Here is a 23,502-nt window from a genome sequence, read left to right on the forward strand (position 1 = left end):
CCTTCCTCTCTGAAATCAATAAACATATATATTTTTTAAAAACATATTTAAAAATATTTTTTCCAGGCCTTGCTAGCACACCAGTGGCATCCAAGTCTGTCTCCTCGGGCCGTCCTCTCTCCCAAACGCTACACCCACGTTTCCAGCTCCCCGCCCGCATGCGCTCCCCAGGGCTGCCTAACAAAGCCCCACAGCCCAGGGGCTCCCACACCAGAGAAAGGCAGTCGTGTGGCTCTGGAGCCGGGTTCGAGGGGTCCGCAGGGGCAGTTGCTTCTGAGGCTGTGGAGGCAGCCGGCTCCGGCCTCCCGCCTGGATCCGGGGGCCTCTGGTGCCACCATGCCGTCTGCACACGGTTCTCTGCGGTCCTCACATCCACCCTCCTCCCTCTGTGCCCGTCTGAATCCAATTTCCCCTTTTTATCGGGACGCCCGTCCGACTGGATTGGGGCGTACCTAGGGAGCTTATTTGAACTTGATCGCCTCTTAGCAAGACCTCGCTCCAATAAGAGCCCATTCTGGGGTACTGAGGGTCCAGCATGCCATCTCGGGGGGCGGCTGGGGGGGACACAGGTCAGTCCATGACATACTCCAAACGGTCTGCTAACCCGCCTCAGCGCTCAGTCTCCTCTGTCTCTCTTCATCCCAGTTTATCTTATAAACTGCTGCCACATCCATCTTCCTCGCAGACGGCTCTGACCCATTTCCCTCCCCGGAGTGGGGGCCAAAGAAAAAAATCACCTCGAAGGCCTTCTCACCTTATAAACCCTGGTCCCTGTGGCCTCAAGGCGCCCCACGCCCCCGGGGTCACCACAGCCCGCACCCCACATCGTCTCTTTCCAGACACGGTCCCACCCCTCTCCTGCGGTCGGTCAGGGTCCTGCCAAGAAGAGACCGTCCTCTCACAGGGTCTCAGTGAGAGGCAGGGAGGGCCAGGGGTCCATCTGAGAGGGACACACACCCAGTGGCCAGCAGGGGGCACTGTGGCCAGGCTTCTATCTGAGGTGACAGGAGGACAGTGTCCCCAGGGCCCAGTGGAACAGCACTGCCCTGGACACAGAGCGGGAGAGAGGAGTAGACAGTGTGTCAGGGATGGAAAGTGAAGGTGCAGCCCACCCGGCGTGGCTCAGTGGCTAAGCATCCACCCAGGAACCAGGAGGTCACGGTTCGATCCCCGGTCAGGGCACATGCCCGGGTTGGGGACTCCATCCCCAGTGTGGGGCGTGCAGGAGGCAGCCGATCCATGATTCTCTCTCATCATTGATGTTTCTCTCTCTCTCTCCCTCTCCCTTCCTCTCTGCAATCAATAAAAATATATTTTTAAAAACGATGCTCTAATCAGAATATATGAAATGTCTGTTCACAATTACTCTCTCTTAATGATTAACTGTTTGATTTTCTTTTTGTAAGCACCAGAGCTTCATTATAACCTATAACTGTTTTTAACTAACGTACAGATTGTTGATACTCCCCGGTGATCCGGAAAGGAAGGAAGGAAGGAAGGAAGGAAGGAAGGAAGGAAGGAAGGAAGGAAGGAAGGAAGGAAGGAAGGAAGGAAAGAAGGAAGGAAAAGAAAGAAGGAAGGAAGGACTAACTCACATGGATAAGGTTGCATACAACAGAGAACTAAACGCCCCAGAAAAAGGATGTACTATAAGAACTACATTCTCTCCCTTACTAGCTCCGTTAGCATTTCGGAACCATGAACACGCTCAGGGTAAGAGACTAAGGTGGGAGGGAGCCGGGGCAGGCAGAGGAGTGGGCCAACAATCGGAGAATTCCCATATTCACCGTCTAAAATGTAGAGAAAAGGCATGTTTCCTCTTAGATGTGCATGCTTACACCAAAAAAATCCCCCGGCTCCTTTGTGCTACCTCCTTCAAGGTCATTTATCATCAGCACAACCACCCACGGTGCTTTATCAAAAGAACAAGCCCAGCCTGGGACGGCCAGACCTCCGCCCGGCACCCACTTATCGGAGGTGTCGCGGGCCTGACAGACAGCTGTCTGGGGACACAGCCTTCGCATGACTTTATATGTGCAGGACGCCGGCGGCCAGCGGGCGACCTCGCTGCCCATTAAGCATTCTGATAACACCGCCGCCCGGAGCCCGGCTTCTGTGCTAAGCCTGCAGGAGCCCTGGCCGGCGTGAAGCCTTCTGAGATATCCCAGCTCATTTTAACCCTGTGCATCCTGGGGAAAGGAATTTTAAAGCGACACAGAATGGTTAAACTCAGGTGTTTCGCCGCCTGAACCAGAGATCTCGTGGTTTTTGAGAAACATCTGCCCACGTGTCTTTCTTAATATTTTTTTTAAAACCTTATAGACAGTTTTCCACTAAATAAAATAAACGGTATGACGAGTAGGCTTAAAATACTTTGCATAAGCAAGGTTTTAGGGGACAGGGTCTTCCCAGCAGGGTCTTGGGCCAGCAGCACATGGAATGCGCATGACGGGCCAGCAGCACATGGAATGTGCATGACAGCACATGGAATGCGCATGACAGCACATAACAGGCACATGGGACTGTGCATACAGGCAGCCATGAGGTCGAGTCGTTCGCCTTCTGGTGTGTTCCCTGGATTCCATCCTTCCCCAAACCCCCTTGCGCCCCCCCCCAAAAAAAAATCAGAGGAGGAAAACACGGTCACGCACACCGTTCTTGGACAAATGGACAGTTTTCAGTGGCTTAGCTCCCAAATCCATCAAAACTATTTTCCCACCTAAAAGTTACCATGAGGTTCACGTTTCCACATTTAAAAATGTATCCACAACTGTCTGTGATTGTGGCGGTGAGTGTACCCGCGAGTTGGCATCTTCGTCGTCCCCTGTAGAGGGGAGAGGTGATCCTGGGAGGGGGGTGGGGGGGGGAGCCCTGTCGGGAAACATCCTCCAGAAGGAGGGTGGGCGGACGGAGCGGATGGGGGGACAGGCTGCGCCCATCGAACTGGGTTATTCTCCGCAAGGAGAGGGCGGCTCTTGTCCCCGTGGAGGCGGCAGCGCCTCTGCCCGCCCGGGGAGGACCTGCAGCGAGCGGAGCGCGGAGCGGCGAGGACGCAGCGGCGCCAAGAAGCAAACACGGTCCTAGCGCGGAGCCGGCCTCCCCCGGCGGCCACGGCGTGGAAATTCCAGGCGGCCACCTGCCCGGCGCGCACCCACGCGCACCCACACGCACCCACACGCACCCTCTACGCGGCGCCCGGCATCGCGAAGCAGCGTTTAGGGGACAGCACGTCCGCGATGCCCCCGCCTCCGCGCGCCCCGGGCTTCCCGGCCCTTCCACGTCCCGCAGGCGCCGCCGGCACCCGCGTTCACAGCCCCGCGGCCCATGCCGGGAGCGCCAGGGCCACGCAGCGACCCGCTCCCCTTTCAGACCCGGGGGGCTGGGGGGAACCTCGTCCCGCACCCCCTCCCGGCGGGGGCCGCAGCGCGCGCTGCGCCAAGAGGGCGAATTCTGGGTGCGTGCGGGCGCGGGGCCAGCCCGAAAGCCCAAGACCCAGCCCCGCGCCCTCCCGGCTGGCCCGTCCCCCCGGCTGCCCGTTGGGGTCCCAGTCCGCTGGCCGGTCCACCCCGACCGGCCTCCTGCTCCGCGATGCTGTCCTCGGTGCCAGGGACCAGCCCGTGCGCCCCCGCCCGCCTCGCTCCGTGCCCCGCGGTCCGCGCTCGCGGACACGCATCTTGTCTCCCCCCGCCCCGCACGCACGCCTGCACCGCGGGGGACCCCCCGCCCCGGCCCGCGCCCCCGCCCGGCTCCCCACCCCGTGCCCTTCCCGAGGGATCCGCGGGCGCTTACGGTCCGCAGGAACTGGATCTCGTCCTCGCCCTCGCCCGTATCGGCCATGGCTCCCGCCTGCCGGCCCCGCGCCCCCCGCGCTGCCCCCGCCGCTGCTCCTGCTGCCGCTGCGGCCGCCGCTGCCCAGAGCCGGGCGGAGGGGCCGGGCGCCGGGGGCCGGGAGCGGGCGGCCCTGCTGCACCGCGGAGGCGGAGGCGGAGGCGGTGGCGGCGGCGGCGGCGGGCGGGGCCTCCCTGCGCTGCGCGGAGAGGACGCGGGGACCCGCACCCGGCGCGCCCGCAGCGGCGAATGCTCGGCGGGTGCTTCAGCCCCAGGGTGCGCCTGGCCGGAGGCGGGTTGGCGCGCGGGGGCGGAGCGGGAGCCGCGGGAGGGCCGGCCCCTCGAGACTGGGGATCCGCAGCCGCTCCCCGCCGCCCGAGCCCGGGGCCAGCGCCGCGTACTGGCCGCGCCGGGTATCGGGCTGGGGCGCACGGGCCTGCGCGCGCCGCTCCAGCTGCGCCTGTGGGGGCCCTGGCCACGCACCCGCCCCTGGGCCCTCCAGCCCGGGCTCGGGTCCCAGCCCGGGACCTGCCACCGCACCGAAGGATGCCCGCGACAGTCCTACCATCCGGGGGCGGAGCGGCTCATCTCCAGGCTAAGGTTCCCCGCCACGGTCTGGACACTTGGATTGCCTCTGCGCCCCATCCACGCGGGAATTCTTCTGCATCTAGGGTGGGGGGTCGCATGTGCTTTCACAGCTTAACCGTCCCGCCTGCGTGGGGCCAGGCCTTCCACAAATCGCTCAGCAAATCCCTGGTGGCCGAGGAAGTGCAAACCTAATTCAACAAGCAATTGCCACGGGAGGTGGGATAGTACCTGTACCTGGGAGTCACCCACCAGCTGTACACTCAGACATTGGAGCCCCTGGTCCTCACTGTACACAAAGTCAGCGATGTCTGAAGAAAGTGGGGCATTCCACCACAGATTTCAGCATGGGGCTCTCCGTCCTGCAAGCCATGGCCCCCAAAATGCCAGATTTCAGAGAGGAAGGGGGGGGGGGAGAGAGAGAGAGAGAGAGAGAGAGAGAGAGAGAGAGAGAGAGAGAGACAACACACTGATGATGAGAGAATCCTTGATCAGCGGCTTCCTGCACACCTCCTACTGGGGATCCAGCCGCAGTCTGGTGAGCCTTGAACAGGAATCAAACCATGACCTCCTGGTTCATAGGTCCACGCTCAACCACTGAGCCACGCTGGCGAGGCCCAAAATGCCATTTAACAAAGGGCTGTGACCAGGACCAGGCAGCCTCTGAGACAGTTTGGACAAGAAAGCCTGTATTTCTTATTCCTAGTCTGCAATTGTTGCATTGAAAATACTTAAAACTAAGCATCCGCCGAGCAAAGGTGCCAATGTCAATCCGACCAAGATGCAGGCGCTGTCAAATGAAGGCACCACATCTGCTCACATACACTGCACATTCGGCAGCATCTCATCAGTGATTAAAATCTACCAGTATGGCCCTAACCGGTTTGGCTCGGTGGATAGAGCGTCAACCTGCAGACTGAAGGGTCCCAGGTTTGATTCCGGTCAAGGGCATGTACCTTGGTTGTGGGCACATCCCCAGTGGGGTGTGTAGGAGGCAGCTGATCGATGTTTCTCTCTCATCGATGTTTCTAACTCTCTATCCCTCTACTTTCCTCTCTGTAAAAAATCAATAAAATACTTTTTTTTTTTAAATCTACCAGTACATTCTAGGCCGTAAACTTTTCTAACCAGAGTTATATTATTTAATTCTTTCAACATAAGCGATATAATAATAAATGGCCTGGGTATTCAATGATTATCATATCATCCCCATATACAGTCTCCGACAGCAAAATAGAGCAAGGGAAGTTTATAAAATATACCATTTATATGTACTTTAAGACACAGAAATACTATACTATGAGGTTTAGAGGATCGCTCATCTGTACTAAAAGTTAAAAACACGTTTGAGAATGATACATAACATTTATTTTTTTAATATATTTTATTGATTATTTTACAGAGAGGAAGGGAGAGGGATAGTTAGAAACATGGAAGAGAAAGAAACATCAATCAGCTGCCTCCTGCACACTCCCTACTGGGGATGTGCCCACAACCAAGGTATATGCCCTTGACCGGAATCGAACCTGGGACCCTTCCGTCCACAGGCCGACGCTCTATCCACTGAGCCAAACCGGTTAGGGCCATAACATTTATTTTTTAAAGTATTGGCCACGCCCTGGGTGGGTGGCTCAGTGGGTTGGAGCATTGTCCCATACACCAAAGGGTTGCAGGTTCAATTCGTAGTCAGGGCACATGCCTAGATTACAGGTTCGACCCCCGGTCGGGTGTGTATGGGAAGCAACCAATGGATATTTCTCACATGGATGTTTCTCTCTCACTCCTTTCCTCTCTCTCTAAATTCAATAAAAGCATATCCTCAGGTATGCTTTTTTTTTTTTTTTAAAGTGTTCCCGAATTCAAGGGGTTTCCTGCGCGGGGTGTTCTGTTCAAGAACTCGAGGTGGTCACAGGCGTTTTGTTGACTTGCAGCAGGAGGAGGGGACGGGATTGCTTCTGACCGGGAAGGAGGCCCAGCGTTCACTGCTGACACACACCGCGGAGGCTCGCCCTCACCCCCAGTCCTTCCTGCTGGCTCTGCACCCCTTTCCCAACGGAGCTGTCTGCCAGGAAGGGGACTGCTTCCAGGTTGGGCTGATTTTCCCACATTAGGGGTTTTTTTGTTTAACATATTTTTATTGATTTCAGAGAGGAAGGAAGAGGGAGAGAGAGAAACATCCATGATGAGAGACAATCATTGACTGGCTGCCTTCTGCACGCCCCCTATTGGGGATCAAGCCCGCAACCCAGGCATGTGCCCCTGACCGGAATCGAACCCGGGACCCTTCAGTCCGCAGGCTGACGCTCTATCCACTGAGCCACACTGGCCAGGGCCACACGTTAGGGTTTAAGTTAAAACTACAGGAATGTGCACCGACATTTTGTCCCTGGAGCACGTGGAGCAATATTTTTATGGTTTCCTTTGGCAACCGCTGAGGCAGGAGCACAGGAGCAGAGGGGTCAGGGCAGTCTCGGGCTCGGGGGGCGAGGGGGCTCGCTCGCTGTGCGGGCTGGGGCCTAAGGGTTAGGGGCAGGGGCAGGGGCAGGGGCAGGAAGGCAGCTACTGCCCTGAACGGCCGGATCCCTGGCCGGAGTCATCCCCTGTGACTGGAGAATGTGGGCAGATATTTTCTCAGGAAACGAGGGCTTCGCGAAGGGGTGCAGGAATTAAGAACCGGTTCTAAAAAAGAAATGTTTACAGAGGGCGCGACGTCAGCATGTGAGCGCTATTTGCAGACGGGGCCTGCGCTGCCAAGTTCCCGGCCTCTCTCGGGCCATCAGGGCTGGTTGCGCCAGGAGCACAGATTCTGGGACCGAGTCCGCGCCGGGCCCCATCGCCTCTTCCCTCTGGAGATGTGGCTCTACCAATGTTTCTCCGTCTCTACTGTGGACCCACTACGTGCACAGCGTTGAGCCAGGCGCTTTGAAAAGTACTAAAAATAAATAGTCGGTGTGGCTCAGTGGTTAGAGCGTAGGCCCTCGGACCCAAGGATCACAGGTTCGATTCCCAGTCAAGGGCATGTATGGGAGGTAATATATGTGTGTGTCTCTCCTCCCTCCCTTCCACTCTCTCTAGAAATCAATGGGGAAAATATCCTTGGGCGAGAATTAAAAGAAGGGAGGGAGGGAGGGAAGAAGGGAAGGAGGAGGCCTGTTCAGGGCAAAGATAGAATGCAAATGAGACAAAGAAACTCCTGCTCGTGTGACCCATACGTTTACTTCCTGAGTCTCAAAGAATAAGTAAAGGAAATCCAAGCCTGTTGGAAGTGGCCATGGAAGAGCTGAGGGTGTGAGTTGGCTTCCTGCGGACTTGGACTTGAACCCCAGCTTTCCCTGCGCGCTGCCCAGACTGACCGACCCTGTCTTCAGTAGGGAAACTGGAGGGAAACGCGCACACTCAATCCCTGGCAGTGCCACCACCTCTGTCACTGGTAGGTTCTGCCTCGCCCACCTCATAACCTGGGACGGGGGCACAGGTGTGGTGGCCTGTGACCACCATGTGGTGCTGGCAGGGTCCCTGGGAGCGGGGCCACCAGCAAGCCCTGGAAGCTAGCTCCTAAGGCCCCGCCTCCTGGCAAGCCACAGCACCAGGGGTCACGGAGTCTTGGGGACAGAGCGGGCGGCGACCTCGCTGTCAAGGTCAGGATCAGCCTGGACACTCAGTCCTCAGCGGGACCTGTTCAGTGGGGTGCCTGGCTCCCAGACTTACTGGGTTCCTGCTGCACCGGATACCTCGTGGGAGGACAGACCCTGTGGCCGAGGGTTCAGCCAACACCGACCCATAGAGTGCCCCATATTGGGAGAAAAGGTGGAGGGCCCCTGGAGGCCACTGGGTCCCCCTGGTGTCACTTGGGACCCCGCTCAGTATTTACGCTGAATCCCGTGGGAGGGGGACGGAGCCAGTCACACCTTCCTCCCTCGGTGGGCCAGGTGGGGACCGGAGCTGGACTGGGTCGAGGCCGGCGTGGGGAGCTGGGCAGAGGAAACGAGGGTGATAGACAACAGCCTGGTGGGAGGGCCCGCTGTCCTTGCCCCCGTCCTGTGACACAGCAAAACCAACCTGGGGAGAGACGTGGTCCGCCCTCCATACTGTAGTCACCCAATTAAAATGACTCTCAAGATAGCGTTCTATTTATACCCCGAGGAGCTGTGTGTGGGGCCGTGAGAGCCAGCACACGCACAAACACCCCTCGTGCACGAAAACCAGAGGTGAGTTCTAACAAAGCCAGACCGGACCCTCCCCTTTCAGAGGATCCCGTCTAGAAAGTGGACAACGGTAGCATTTAAATGCTGATAAATCAGTCAGACAGAGAAAAAGGTTTTCATTTGTCGGTCTCTTAAAAAAACACCAACTCTGAGCTCTGTGAGTATCTGAAGTGATTTTGAATATAAATAACCCCTTTTTGCAAGAGTGCTCCAACTGCTGAGAACAACTGTTCCCAGGGAGAAGAAAAATTACCGTCCAGAAACAGGAGACACAAAATCTAAACGATTCGGAAGTGAGCAGGTTCCCAACCTGGGTGAGCTGTGCCTGCACCAAAGAGGTCGTTGTCAGGTGACCTGGGCGGGGCCCTTAGCTGGGCCACTGGTCACACGAGGGTGTGAGTGGTTTTTCCTCCGCTTTATAGGATTGCTGTGAGATTGTGAGAGAAGTCTTTAGGAATAACCCTACACGGACACATCGCTGCCCCATAGCGTGCGTTTGGGTTCACTCTCGGTCTTGTACTTGAGGCGCCATCTAAGGCTTTTTACTCTTCGGGGACTGTTTTCTTCCCCCTTCCCCCCCACCCCCCCTCCCGCCGCCCAGCTGCGAGTTTGGGCCACACGGGGCCATTCTGGAGAGGGTTCTGCTGGTGAGAAGCTGACCCCCAGGTTAGACAACACAGAGCTCGCAGGACCCACCCTCCTCCTACTCCTCCTCCTCCTCCTCCTGGGAAGTGAGGTCACAGAGGCCACAGCCAGGAGGGGACAAGGCCACCCTGCAGAGGCACTGCCTCAGGGCACAGGGACAGGAAACCGTGTCCTCTGTCAGCTTTGCCAAAGCTCGTGAGCACAGGCCTGTTGGCAGGAGGGGGTGACAGACAATGCAAAGCAGGGTGACATCCCGAGATAGGCCGGGCGCCCAATGCAACAGCTCTGTGCATCTCCATTCAACACGGCCGGGCCCGGTCCTCCCGCTGGTGACTCACTGGCCAGAAGACAACCGTGGGGAGAGGAGGACATCAGGGGTCACAAGGTGCTTTCTCACTGCCTGCACTTTCCAGCTTTCTACTCTAAACCTCTGAGATCGAAGGCAAAGATCGAAGACGTCATTCTGACAGACTCTGATTTGTTTGGGTAAGTCTGAGCCTTTCGACGGCGACCACCACCTTGGGCCAGTGAAATCCAGGGAAGGCAAACCGCTGCAGGAGAGGTGAGCATGTGGCGGCCACATTTGCTCACAGCCTTTAAATTGCATGTCCAACTCTGACCGTGGAAGCTGCGGGCTTTCATGGATCCTGCTGTGTAAGCCCCAGCCCCCCAGCCACCCGGACACAGGCGACTCCACGCAGGACGACTGTGGTGTGTGTTTTCTTCTCTCCTGGGTCTGGCGGTTGCCTGGTGCAGGTTTCAGGCTCCTGGGGTCATGAAAGCATCCAAGGTGCTTCAGGAGAGATGAGGCTGTGCAGCCATGTTTGCTGCTGGGATCCTACCACTGGCTCCTTGTATCGGCTGCTGAGCATCCCGCCTGCCGCCTCCCCACCCTGTCCCCTGTCCTCAGGTGCGGCCCAGTCCTCCGTGGCCTCGCCTGCGCTGCAGGGCAGCTGCTGTCTCAGAGAGGCTGCGTTCCTGTGAGTCACAAGCTGGTCGTGGCAGGTGGCGGGTGCCTGAATTTTCAGCTTGCCAAGTGCTTTGAAGATACAAAGCTAAAAATACACGTGTGTGGGTATGTGATTATTTTTTGCAATTCTGAACAGCAAGGCAAGTGACAAGGGAATGGATGCTGGTGCTGGTGCTGCAGCTTTGTCATCGGCAAACAGCACTCCTCATATTGACTTCCATGCGGCCGAGTGACGGGCTTGCGGCTCTCCTGACACGTGGCCAGAGCCTCCGTGCCTCCCGCCTTGTTCCCAGCACTACGCGCCCTGCCCAGCTCTCCACTGGCCTTTTGCTCGGTTTCAGTACTGGGACCCGAGCAAGGAGTGCTGTGGTCAGGGAGCGATGGCTTAACACAAATCACACGGGCCCTCCCATCTTCTCAAGGGGCAGGGAGAGAGGGACTGGGCCTGTCTGAAGTGGCCTCGACATGAATATGGCCCTTTCCCACAGAGAGGAGGTAAATACAAGTGGAGGGTTTCTGCTTGGCTAAGTCCTGGCGTGGGTCTCTTTTGGGTTCATCGTGATTTGGCCTCTGGGCTTCCTGAACTCATGTGACTTTTTCTTTCACCAGGCTAGGAAAGTTTTCTGTCATTACTTCAAAGAGGTTGTCTATACCTTGTTCACTTTCTTCTCCTTCTGGTATCCCTATGATGTGGACGTTGTTATGTTTCATACTGTCCCAGAGTTCCCTTAAACTATCCTTGTTCTTTTTAATTCTTTTTTCTTTTTTTCTATCTTGTCTTTCAAATGACTGATCTGATCATCCACTTCACCCAGCCTACTTTCACTTCCTTCCAGTGTATTCTTGATATCAGATATGATATTCTTCATTTCCGACTTGTTCTTATTCATGGTTTCTATATCCTTTCTCATGCTGGTGTAGTTTCCACTACACACAGCTTCCGGAAAACAACTAAAAGAGATGTTAACTGCCCTAACAGCCCTCTCTCTTCCCACCTTTTTTTTACCTTAGGGCTAAGAAACATGGAATCACGAGTGGACAAAATGCTTAGAGAGCATGACTGTATTTGACCAGACGAATACAAACAGCTGGAGTCTTCCTGACAAGCCAGGAGTTATGGAGTGCTTTTGCCAAAGGAATGTCTGCCATCCTTTAAATAAGCCTTTGGAAGATGAAAGAGCAGTTATCTTTTCTTCCCTGTCAGAGTCCACGGTGGCAGCCCCTGGATTAAAACACCCCACCTCTCACAGCGCCATTTTGCCACAGGGTAATGTGCTCTATTCACCAGAGTCTCAGCCTTTTTTTTCTGAGAGGAAAAAACAGTACCAAGTGTCCTCCGAGGTCCCGGGTAAAAATGAAAACAGCAGGCTGACTTGCTGTGAAATGCACAGGCTCCCATCTCCAGCTCATCCCCGAGCATACGCCCCCGGTTGCTGCTGTCCGAGGGTCACACACAGCAGCTTGTTCCCAGGAATCAGGGGAGACGCTGCTCCTCTGGGGCTCACCACACGACGGAACACAAAGCTGCGCAGATGTTGCCCATGCGTGTGGGCTTGTGTGCTGCTGTTTCCTTAAGGGACTCCGGACTATATTCTCCTGAGGATCGTCAAGTATAGAAAAGGTAAAACACAGCAAGTCAGTCTGTGTCATATCCCAAAATGGGTCCAAGCCATTTCTCGACCTCGGCCACAGACATGTTCTTCCTCAGAGCATAATCCTCAACCTGCGAAAGGTAAAAAGCAGCTTCTTAGACCAAAATAATACGGCATTTTGAACTGAGGTTCCCACAGGATCTGCCCAGAAATATTAAGTACCTTCCATTTCATGTCTTATTAGCTGAGTTAAATGGAGAGGAATAGTTGTCTATTCACTAAGTTGTCTAAGCTATGGGCAGGAAACAACATGTAGTAAATATTTAAATCTTAGAAGCTGGCTGGGGTCTGAGTGTGTGCATGCATGTATGTGTGTGCACATGCACGTGAGTGTGCATGAGTGAGTGTGGTCTGCATGTAAATGAGAGGGCCAGAATCAGGACCTTAACTGAGGTAAATGTCTTTATCCTTTCCTTCACATTTTATTCTCATTTATATGTGAAATACAATAGAATCTATAGTTCCTCTTAAAATAAGACAGGGATCCACCCGGGAAGCCACATTATCATGAAACAGCTAGCTTACCTGATCCTTGGAAATCTTCCCCACAGCAAAATATTTGGACTTCAAATTGGAAAAGTAGAGGCCGGACACGGCTGAAGCAGGCGCCATTGCTAATGACTCTGTTAACCGAATGCCTGCAGAGAGCAACACAGGAGACATGCTCATACCCTCAGTGCCCAGCACAGGCCTGGCAGCTGGGCGGCATGTGGATAGAAGTGTATCCACTGAATAGAAGCAGGCACCACTTCCTGGCACGTACCTGTGCACTGCTCAATGTCGGCCAGTTTCCACATGGTGAGCTTCTCGGTGTGGTCGGGCTGGCTGGGGTAGCCGGGCGCCGGGCGGATGCCCCCATAGCGCAGCCTTCGCAGGTCGGCGACATCCAGCTGCTCGCTGCCACAGTAGGCCCACAGCTCTCTGCGCACCCTCTCGTGGAGCTCCTCCGCAAAGGCCTGGCGCCCAGAACAAGGGGGGGGGGGGTGATCAGGCAGAGGCCAGAGCCCAGGCATCAGTGTGCCTGCTCCCCTCCATCAACGCCAGGCGGGCGGCGCCCTTACCTGGACCAGCCAGGGGAGACCCTGCAAAAGGGCACAAGCCTTTGTCGTGTCATTAGTTGCTCTGCTGGCTCAGTTTTGGCCTCAAACTGGGCACTGAAGTTCCATAGTTAATGATCCAAGGATTCTAAGCCCTTTAATGTCAACATTTTCCTGAAGGCTCTTCTACAGCGCACTGTGGCCAGGAAGGAAAGCTGGGACCATTCCAGCGGCTCATTTCTCACTACTGGCCTCAGGAAAGGGGGAGGGACCGCCCCAGAGCTCAGCTCGCTCACTGCATGCAGACAGAGGACCCTAGAGGGGATCCCAGGATTAGAACTGGAGTTCTGAAACCCGTCTGGTTTTAAGTTTTCAGGCTCCTCGGGAAGTCACGTCACAACAGAAAACGGAGACATGAGAACTAAGACAATCAAGTCGAGGTTCTCGGGGTGACTCCAGCTATTGGACCATTGAAGGGTCCCTCTGCCCAGAAGGTGATGTGGGAGAACAGTTAGAGAACACACGGCTTAAAGCTGCGTGCTGTTAGAGCCAGTCTGCTGGTCCCCGGGATGCCCACTCCCTGGCGCTGTCTCGGGCCCCCACCCTGCCTCTGTCCTCAGGGCATGGCTGCCCTACCTCCGCCAGCCGGTCCCCCAGCGCCTTGACCATGATGCTGCTATAGTCGTCACCCTGCTCCTCGTAGGCGCGGCTCAGCTCCTCCACCCCGAAGCAGGCGACAGCAAACAGGCCCAGGTAGTCCCGGAGGCCCGAGTGCAGCGGCGCGATGAAGTCCGCAAGGCAGAGGTACGGGTCTGTGCTGGCGGAGTCCTTCTCCGCCTGAAATCCAAAGGGCGGGGGGGGGGGGGGGGGGGAATGAGCAGGGACGTGGCACCACACAGCGGACAGCAATACAGTGAATAATACAGGTTTGAACAGGGGTGTCTGTTTTGTGCACTTACACCTGCAGCACTTAGAAGAGTGCATAATATTCCATACAAATTGGTTGAATGAACAAGTGAAATGAGATTTTTAAACTACGACATGGCATACGTAGTCAAGAAACCAGTTAACCTGCTCATTTTCAAACTAACCGCATGTTTACTGAGGCCACAGGCACGGTGCTAGGAACTGGAACCTAAACATTCATTCAAAATAAAAACTTCCCCCCAAAGTGTTTTCTGTTCACAATCAACATTGAACCCATATGTAAGCCTCGACTTCTGCATCAACCGTAGGCTCCCCAGCTGCCAGCCAGCAGCACAGGCATGGCTGCCCACGGGTGGTGGTTCAGGAGACAGCTGCGGGGGCCTGGGCCGGCCCGAAACCAGAACTCGGCAGGATCTGCGGCTTCCCTTGATTCAAATCAAACTGTGGCCCTCTCCCCAGGCCAGGCGCCTCTCCCATTTTCCATTTTCAGCTGATGACTGACTCTTCCCTGCCATTAAGCTGACAAATAAGACCTTAAACGTATTTCAGCAGCAATAATTTTGCTGAGACCAGGAACACCTAACAACGAAGATTTACTGAGTAATGCTTCCGCCATGCCAGGCCCTGCTCCTGATGCTTTAGGTGAATGGACTAATCTAATCCTCTCAACAGCCTTGTGGAGGAAGTGAGGCTATCAGCTCTACTTCCCGACCAGAAACCTGAGGTGGACAAGCCTGAGCCGCTAGCTCAGGGTCAGAGAGCGGCAGCCTGCGGGGTACGCTCCTGACCCCCACACGGCACTAGGGCTGGTCAATCAACTGACGAGTGGTCGACCCAGCAGCTGGGGAGCTACTCCTCGCTGCCACGGTAGGCCCACAGCTCTCTGCACACCCTCTCAGTGAGCTCCTCCACGAAGGCCTGGCACCCAGAACAAGGGGGGTCAGGCATCACTGTGCCTGCACCCCTCCATCGCCAGGCTCGCTGGTTCTGGAAACAAGCACAGCCTCCCTGTCCGTGGGCGAGACAGTGCAGGACACGGAGATGCCAGGAGCCAGGCAGCCCCGCAGGGAGGAGCTGCTCGGTGCTCACAATGCCGGGGGGACGGAGCTTCCTGCCCAAGGAGCACAGGGCGCAGCGCCCCCCACGGCAGAGGGGACGGCAGCAGAGCCGCTCAGAACAGACCCCCGAGCGGCACCCGCTGCGGCCGGACCGCTCCATCTAGTGCTGGGGGAAAGCGGCTTGAAACGCCCATCTGAGTGGGTAACAAGGACACAACTGTGACAAGGACATCACAGACTGGACACAAAGGGTTCGGGTCTGAAAGCAGATCAGAGGACACGGGACCTGCAGGATGCAACACGGGGCCAGGAGGTTTGTGACCTTCGTGACCCTGGGAAAGGAAAGTCGCCAGTTCCCCAGAGCAGACCCTATCTACACCCAGGGCGTCTGGCCTGAGTGCAACAGTCACGTGGCCGCCCCTTTCCCTTGTCATGTGCTGTTTAATGTCCTCCGCTAAGAATCTCTACAGACGTTGTTCGAGTAAAAATACCTGTCACTATGAGTTATACTGTGGTTAGGATTAAAAGCAACACTATCACTTCTAAATGACTGAAATGGTAGCAAAACTTTGCAAGACTAATTTACTGTAGCCCTTTGTTAATAACTGTGGTGAGTTCTGGTTTCAATTCTTCAACGATTTTTTTTATAGCAGCTAAAGGGACGTGCATGTCATATCTGCATTGTGTAAGGTGGGGACATGTGAGGGAGGCTGTGTGGCACTGGGCCTGCTCTCATGACGCCGACAGAAGCTGGGGCTGTGACAGAACAGCCAGGGGGTGAGGACAGGCTGGGCTCCCCTCCAAGGACTCAGCACAATGTCCGCCACCTTCCTGTCCTCTGCAGCACACACACAAACTGCCCCAAAACAAGGCTGCGTGGAAATTAAACAAGACGGTCCTTCAAAAGCCCTCTGAGCACCTGGCCCCTGGTTCACATTCAGCCAAGGTTGGTCCCGCCTGTCTCCCCTGAGAGAGAAGCCACACCAGCCCACTCTAATAACATGCATGTACACAGCTGATGTGTGGCCACCCAGGCGGGGGGAGGTGGGGGGCTTCTCCTCCACCGCCTGAGACTCCAGCAGACCCGCCCTCAGTGTGAGAGGCCCGCCTTCTCTCCACATCCTCACAGAGGCCTGGGGCTAGGCCTGTGACTGGCATCTGGGAGGAGCAGCGTCAGGCCGCCATTTACCCAAAGCTCAGACTTAATTCTTATTTACGCTTTTTGCTTACACCAAAGAGCAGACAGCCTGTGGCAGCCCACCCGCCCCCACACCTGCTGCCGCAGTCCATAAAAGGTGGCGACGGGCTGCGCGGCCCGGGGCTCCGAGCCCGCGGGGTACAGGTGGATGTCGTCCTGCACGCTCTGCGCGGGCCAGAACCCCACCACGCCCCGGGCCTGCAGCTTCTTCTCCCCGATCAGAGCTCTCAGCATGTTCTGGGCATCAGCGTAGAGCCTTTTGGCCTCTTCACCTAGGAGGACAGCATCGTAGGAACGCAGTCAAAGATGCGAATGGCCAGCAGTGCTTCCTTTAAAGCCACTCCCCTCCCCTCCCCTGTCGTTTTCTCACACCTCTTTCCCCTCAGATACTCTCTCAGTGTTTGTCACCAGCGCAACCCAGGGTAAGGCAGTGACGGTTCGTGGCTCCTGCTAAATGCAGCTCCTAGTCTATCTCCCCAGCTCACACCGCTTCCATTTTTCCACTTGGTGAAGGCAAGGCGCCAAACCTGTGGCTCCCCAAAGCCGTCTGTCACACAGAGTGACACGAAGCGGGCAAATCCTCCCGTCGCCGATGCTCTCGTGCACACACAACGCCACTGACCCACAGGGACCGCTGGGGACGTGGAACCCTCTCAAGTGGGATCCTTTTTCTTCAGTGCTCCCTCCCGTCCCCAGGCCCAGCCTCAGTAACTCCCACTTAACCTTCCAAAGTCAGTTCACACACCACCTCCTCCAGGAAGCCCGCCCTGCCTCCCAGGCTGAGGTCTGTCTCACTTGCTTGTGTCGGAGAAGGAAGGAGGAAGCTCCGCACGAACCTACAGTCTTGTCGTCAAATATCTTGGGGAAGCCGCGGTTTGGGTACTTGCCCCGGAGCTGCCACACGTCGAAGAAAGGCTTCCAGTCGATGTAGCCCACCAGCGCCTGCAGGTCGTAGTCCTCAAAGACCCGCGTGCCGAGAAACGTGGGCTCCGCTGCGGGAGAGGAGAGCCGACGTCAGCAGGAACGAGGGCCTGGCTGGGCCCCCGCGCAGCGCGCCTGGGACACCACTCTGCTGGCTCCGCGCTCCGCCTCTGCGATCACCACAGTCGTTTCACAAAGAGGGGACTTCACCTTGTCATGGAGAGGGAGTCATTCTGCAGCGAATCTTTAATAAAACCATTCTCCCGCCCTAGGTGGCTTGGCTCAGTGGACAGAGCATTGGCCTGCGGACTAAAGGGTCCCAGGTTCGACTCCCAGTCAAGGGCACATGCCTGGGTTGCGGGCTCAATCCCCAGTAGGGGACGTGCTGAAGGCAGCCGATCAATGATTCTCATCATTGATTTTTCTCTCGCTCTCCCCCTCTCCCTCTCTCTGAAATCAATAAAGAAATATTAAAAAGAAAAAACTTAAAAAAAACAACACACCGTTCTCCCATGTAGCCAACTGACTACATCACCCTTGGAATCTTCCCTCAACCCTCCCACCCCCACTCCACCCAAGAAAAAAAGAAAGACTTCGGTTCATCTTCCACGTGTGCAAATGAGGACAATACTAAACTAAAGGTTGCTGTGGAAAGACGTAAATGTAAAGTTTAAAGACACGAAACAACAAATCTCTATCACCTACGGCCACAGACACATAGTCAGAGTCTAGGGGGAGGCATGGAGCCGAGGCATCAAATTCAGGATGGTACAGGGGAGGGGGGACCCCCAGGGGACCACCGCTACATGGCACTGTCTTGTTTCCTAAATGGGCAGGAGGCTGTTTCTTAAGTGGCAGTGGGTATATAAGAACGTGCCAAGATACTGTTCTTACGCCCCGAGTCTAAAACGGACCACCCGTGAAATCACTGAAGACTTCCAAGAGGGCTTCCCTCCACAGCACCGGAAGGCGCTGGGCTTAGCAGGCAGCAGAGACTGAATCCTCCCGCCGCCCCACTATGAGCCCACACTCAGGTCCTCCGACGGAAGTGGGCGGAGCCCAGCACATCCCCTGCAGAGCCGTGTCCGGGACCCCGAGCGAGCGGCTGCGGTCCCTCTCGGGACTGTGCCTGCTCCTCTGCACATGGAACTGTTTGCTTTTCTTTCCAATCGTCACTGTCCCTCCTCATCATCGTTAGACACAACCAGGAGTCTCCAGCTGCCTGTCTGACCCTGCAGCCCCGTTACCCCGCGGCCCCCTCTGCTCAACACCAACGGACCTGGGGGAGGCTCAGCCAGCCAGTCGATATGGAAGCTGTGCTTTCTAGCTTGACTCAAGGTTAAGTATCTTCTCTCCTATGGGGGGAAAAAAAAAAAAAAGAACGTATTTAGTCAGACTCTTGGATTTTTAGCTGCCGCCACAAAAGTATGTCCAAGGAAGCTCGTCGGCAGGGCGGGAATAGTCAGTGCTGGGAGCCAGGGAGATGCCGCAGTGCTCCCGTCCCGTCTCCATGTCCTCCCACTGTTTCCTCAGGAGCCAGGATCTGTGGCGTGTGCCCAGCATCGTTTCAGTTCCGTTCCCCTGCTGGCTCTGAGCTCATGTTTTATTCATTCCCGTAACTCGGGTCTGAGCACAGCACCTGATACCTACTGCGGTACGTACTACCCAATACGTGTGTGGAGGAGTGAAGAAAATTAATTTTAATAGAACCACAAATTTTCGGAAACTCAGACACAGAACTCTGAGCTCAACTAGAAAACAGGACTTCTCTAAAATGTTCCCAAACCTTCACCCTCCTCAAAACAGGAAAGTCACATCGAAAACTGTAGGGCCGTTTTAGCACCCAGACCAGCTGCCCCCTGGCTTGGTCACTCACCTTGAGAGACTCATAGTGGTCCTGTCTAATATCCTCGTACTCTTCTGTGATCTCCTCAAAGTACTCATCTTTCAGATTCTCGTCTAAGAGCTGAGAACACTGAAAATGCAAGATCCAAGTCAGTGAAAGGCACAGAGCAGCACAAGCAGTTAAAACAGGCAACACCGGCTGGTTCTGGCGACACCTCCATCAGGAAGCCTTCCTGTGTTGGCACCATTTCCTCTCCCTTCACCAACTGTGCTAATTCCTGCCTGGCTGTGCAATAAAGGGTTAACTCGGCAGGCCTGGAAGGTTCCGATCTGGCACAATCGTTTTTCGTTCTTTGGGGAGGGGTCAGCTGGCCTGTTCCAGGTTAAATGTTTTTTTAAAAATATATATTTTTATTGATTTTTAGAGGAAGGGAGGAGGAAAGAGAACGTGAAACGTTGATATGAGAGGAAAACGTCAATCAGCTGCCTCCTGCACACCCCCCACCAGGAATTGAGCTTGCAACCCGGGCATGTGTCCTGACTGGGAATCGAACCAGCAACCTGCCAGTGCCCAGATGCCACCCAACCAGCTGAGCCACAACGGCCAGGGCATGACTAAATGTTTTTTGAACTGGAAACAGGTCATTTAAAAAAATTCCACATTCCTTTCGCTCTGGCATGGAGTTCAGAGAGTGTACACTGTGTCTGTAAATAATTCTGCATGGCTGGGTTCTCTCTCCCTGGGGTGGTGTCCAGGTCAAGGGTGTCCTGGTCCCACCATTCCTGTCACTCTGCCAGCCCTCCCGCTGGAAGTTCAGGATGGGGACTTGGAAAGCCCAGGGCACGCTCACCGCACCTTTCCAGCAACGCACACCACGGCAGTGACACCATCAGAAGCCATGAGCTCTCTTTCACAGCTTTAGTGGAACTGGACAAACATCAATAGGTGTTGGGTGACAGCCCTGACGCTCAGCACTCTGTCCTCTCCTCACGACACACTCACCACCACCACGCTCTTGGACGCGTCCAGGACGTGGATCACGGGCGCGCTGTACCTGGGTGCGATTTTCACCGCCGTGTGGGTTCTGAAGAGAGAGGTCAGGAGAAAAACATACCCACTGGAGCTGACTCCCTAACCCACTCGTGTTCAGAACCGTTGCGTTTCCACAGTGCTTTCCAGGGAAACGTCAAATTTCCCTTGTAAAACAGAATGACTTGCTCCCCACCCTAAGATGGGAAAAGGGGGGGGGGGGGTCTGTTGTTCCAGGCTGTAAAGAAGTCTGTCCTCAATCCCCTGCCAGCAGGTCCAGGATGAGTCTGGGACCTCGCACTCGTAGCAACCTGTCTGAAGGAAGTTGAGTGTCTTCCTCCGAATAAGCTGGGGTACAGCCAGGGCCCCCGAGATTTAGACACGAGGCAGGACCACTCTGCGCGGCTGCGCCCTGTTCGTGGAGACACCGCCAGGCCCTGGCCCACCCTCACCGTGGACTTGCAGGAAGGAATCTCAGGCCCTAAGTCAACGCAACACAAATAACACAGAGACGCAAAAGCAACAAAAATATTTCATGACCTTGGCTCAGCCCCAAGTCCTGACTGCCAAACTTGGACATGTTAGTACTGAGGAGGAAACACCCTTGAATCCTTACAACTGCCCAATGAACTACAGTGCAAACCACACTGATGGCTGAATGTCTGAGCAGCGGCCCAGGCTACATGGCTGCTGGTCCAACTAATACATAACACAGTGAAGGCCGAGGCTAGCCACGCTGCTTCTGGGGGCTTTTTAAAACACCTCTTTCAGCTGGTGGCTCATCTGGTGAAAGAGAGAGAAGAAGGGATGACTTGGAAATGTTCCAGTCCGCACCAGCAGCAACGTGGCTTCCTCATCTTGAACTTGAGTGTGGTGTCCGACCATAGAAAATGGGCCTTCTTTTGAAACCAGCATCACGTTTACCTAACTCGCAATGCATTTCACTGCATCTGCGCACTTCGTTGTTCATTCTGTTTCACACCTGCGGCTTTAAAAGGTATTTCATCCTGACGATAATCTGTAAGTCCTGCTACCATTCTCTTTACTAAGCTAATACATACTCACAGCACAATCATTGGTGACCCGAGACCGGGCTCACTGAAAGCCCAGTCCCAGCGGTCAGTCACATCCCTGCCACTGGTCCTGGAGGGAAAACAAACCTGTTTCTACTGTGAGCAGCAACAGCCACGCCACGGAGCCCTCAAGCATGTAAAGCAATGACTGGACAAATGACGTGTAACACTCAGATGCCTCCCACACGTGGGTGGGCCGCAGCCAGTCCATGAGAGGCTCTAAGAGGAGACAGTGAGGAGCCCGAGGAAGGACATCCACCCCCGAGGCCTGTGGACCCAGCCCTGCCACAGCAGCCCCGCCTGGTCTCAGCCGCCCACCTTCCCTGAAGATTTCACCCCAAAACCTCATGAGTCACTTCCTAAAACCCATGGCTCTCCCTCGGTGTGCCTGTGTGTTCCTCTGGAGAACCCCGACTAACGCAAACGGCTTAACATACAGTTGCTGAAGGAACTGTGCAAAAGAACTCAGGAGTTCCTCTGACCAGACCTCCAGTGTATTTTTTAAATATATTTGTATTGATTTCAGAGAGAAAGGGAGAGGGAGAGAAGGATAGAAACATCGATGATGAGAAAGAATCATTGATTGCCTGCCTTCTGCACGCCCCACACTGGCGATTGAGCCCACAACCCGGACATGTGTCCTGACTGGGAATCAAACCGTGACCTCCTGGTTCATAGGTTGACGCTCGACCACTGAGCCACGCCGGCCGGACTCTGGAGTATTTTTGTATCAGAAAAATAAACTGAATTCTTTATGGAATTGTCAAGTTCAATGCTCCACTGGGCATTATTTCGACAAAGTGAATGTATGGGGCATAATGAAAAGTCTAATACACATAATTAACACATTTCTCACCGAATGTGATTATGACCCCAGGTAAAATCTGACGAACTGAATAATGATCATGTGACCAAATCTGAACTTTCTCCTCCCGTTGTTTAACCCAAAGCTTCCCCCTTTCAAAAACAACTTCCCAGTGTGAGCCTGTGGTTCATTCTCGCTGTCTGTCTCTACTGTCACAGGCTGGGAGTCTCACCAAGGGAACCTGGAGTTACTCCGACTCCAGCTTCGAGACAGGGAGTGGCTGAAGTTCAAGCCACGTCTGTGTGCCGAAACACAGCTTCTCCACTGAGTTTGACTTCGAGAGGAGTAAGTGCTCATTACAAATCTCAGGAACGGAATGGCAGGTGAGAGGGTTAGGGAAAAGAATGCAAAGAAAGGCCAAGGGCGGGGATCACAAAGCCTTCTGATGCGTGCTCTGGTCCGAGTGAAGGCCGAAAAGTGCACGCGCTTACACGTGAGGAGACCGTGTACTAAGAAGCACAGGGAAGAGCAACCCAGGTCTCACCACTGTCCTCGGACACTGTCCTCGGAGGATGGGAAGTGAAGGAAGCACGGAGCTCCTGAGCAGGACTTACCGCGAAGTGGTGGCCCCTCCAATCAACAACGGGATCTTGATAGCTAATCTCTCCATCTCCTTGGCAACAAATATCATTTCGTCCAGGGAAGGAGTGATGAGTCCCGACAGGCCAATTATATCTGTTATTTAAAAAAAGGAAAAAAGGACAACTTAGAAGGAGGATGACAGAAAAGGAGGAAAAGTAGGAAGACGCGTCTAAAAAACTTTGGTAATAAAGACTATAAGACGTAATATGAATTCCCAATTTCTAATTCCAAGACATCTTTTCTAACTGGGGGCCTCACTTTATTGTTTGATTTTGGTGGTAAATACGGTTTGTTGCTTAAAGTTGCAATAATGTACTTGCCACAGTTTTGGTGAGCCGGGCACTAGAATACACTGTTAGTTATGAAGTCCCAGACTCGAACACGTCACAGTGTGTGAAGCAAGTCTAACACACTGTTCTCTCATAAACACTGCACACGGAGCAAGTCTAACACACCGTTCTCTTCTAAGAGGTTCTCATTCCCCTCTTCAGGGCTACACGGGGTTTCTCTTCCCTGTTCACCTTCTCAACCCGTCGTACGTGGCACTGACAGTGGCCCCCACGGAGGAGCTGGCACGTCACTATCTGAATACCCCCCTACCCCCCCCTCATGCAGGTCAAACTAGTCCCTGAGGGACAGACACGAAAGGAAATGCCCCGTTTGGCTGCACTGTACCTGCTTTGTGGTCAAGAGCCGCTTTCAGTATCTTATCACAGGGAGTCATGACTCCCAAGTCAATGACTCTGATGTGCAGAAATGGGACGTGAGAAAGTACAAGAGAATGTGTTAGAGACAAGGCTGAAACGAACATTGTTATTTAGCCATCAAATACTGCTCTGATGTAAACTGGAGTCACTAAATACTGACAACCACAAGTTCAACTACCAATTAAATGAGAAATATAACAATTAAAGCAGGCAGAACAGGATTAAAATCATAAAAATAAAAAGGATGAAAAAAATCAACAAAAGAGAGAAAAATCAATTCTATAAAAGCTCTATATAACTTGTGAAGTGGTAAACAAAGGTTAGTAGTCATAGATTCTAGGTGGATACATCCTTAGATCTATTCAAATTTTCAA

At 54.5% G+C, this 23,502-nt stretch overlaps 2 protein-coding genes across 4 annotated transcripts in view; both read right to left on the reverse strand.

Annotated features, from left to right (window-relative positions):
* Positions 1-3,326, reverse strand: part of RYR2 (ryanodine receptor 2) — a gene marked incomplete at its 5' end in the record, with an annotated part of 198,852 nt that extends 195,526 nt beyond the window's left edge. Inside the window, 2 exons of the mRNA XM_079763764.1 lie at positions 2,799-2,824; positions 3,302-3,326. Coding sequence (XP_079619890.1) covers positions 2,799-2,824; positions 3,302-3,326 — 51 coding nt within the window. The remainder of the gene's footprint in view (positions 1-2,798; positions 2,825-3,301) is intronic.
* Positions 3,327-9,323: 5,997 nt separating this feature from the next.
* The window catches only part of MTR (5-methyltetrahydrofolate-homocysteine methyltransferase), a 46,564-nt gene continuing 32,385 nt past the window's right edge, over positions 9,324-23,502 (reverse strand). For 2 of the 3 annotated variants that reach the window (XM_079763457.1, XM_079763459.1), the window contains 11 exons: positions 23,097-23,164; positions 22,394-22,514; positions 19,875-19,956; positions 18,903-19,001; positions 18,306-18,381; positions 16,942-17,097; positions 16,181-16,377; positions 13,559-13,759; positions 12,649-12,841; positions 12,411-12,523; positions 9,324-11,956 (listed from right to left, as the gene is read on the reverse strand). In XM_079763457.1, the coding sequence (XP_079619583.1) occupies positions 11,870-11,956; positions 12,411-12,523; positions 12,649-12,841; positions 13,559-13,759; positions 16,181-16,377; positions 16,942-17,097; positions 18,306-18,381; positions 18,903-19,001; positions 19,875-19,956; positions 22,394-22,514; positions 23,097-23,164 (1,393 nt within the window). In that variant the 3' untranslated portion in view covers positions 9,324-11,869. The remainder of the gene's footprint in view (positions 11,957-12,410; positions 12,524-12,648; positions 12,842-13,558; positions 13,760-16,180; positions 16,378-16,941; positions 17,098-18,305; positions 18,382-18,902; positions 19,002-19,874; positions 19,957-22,393; positions 22,515-23,096; positions 23,165-23,502) is intronic. The other variant, XM_079763458.1, reaches the window with a different exon arrangement.

This window comes from Cnephaeus nilssonii, assembly GCF_951640355.1.
Source record: "Cnephaeus nilssonii genome assembly, chromosome: 23".
Lineage (NCBI taxonomy): Eukaryota > Metazoa > Chordata > Mammalia > Chiroptera > Vespertilionidae > Cnephaeus > Cnephaeus nilssonii.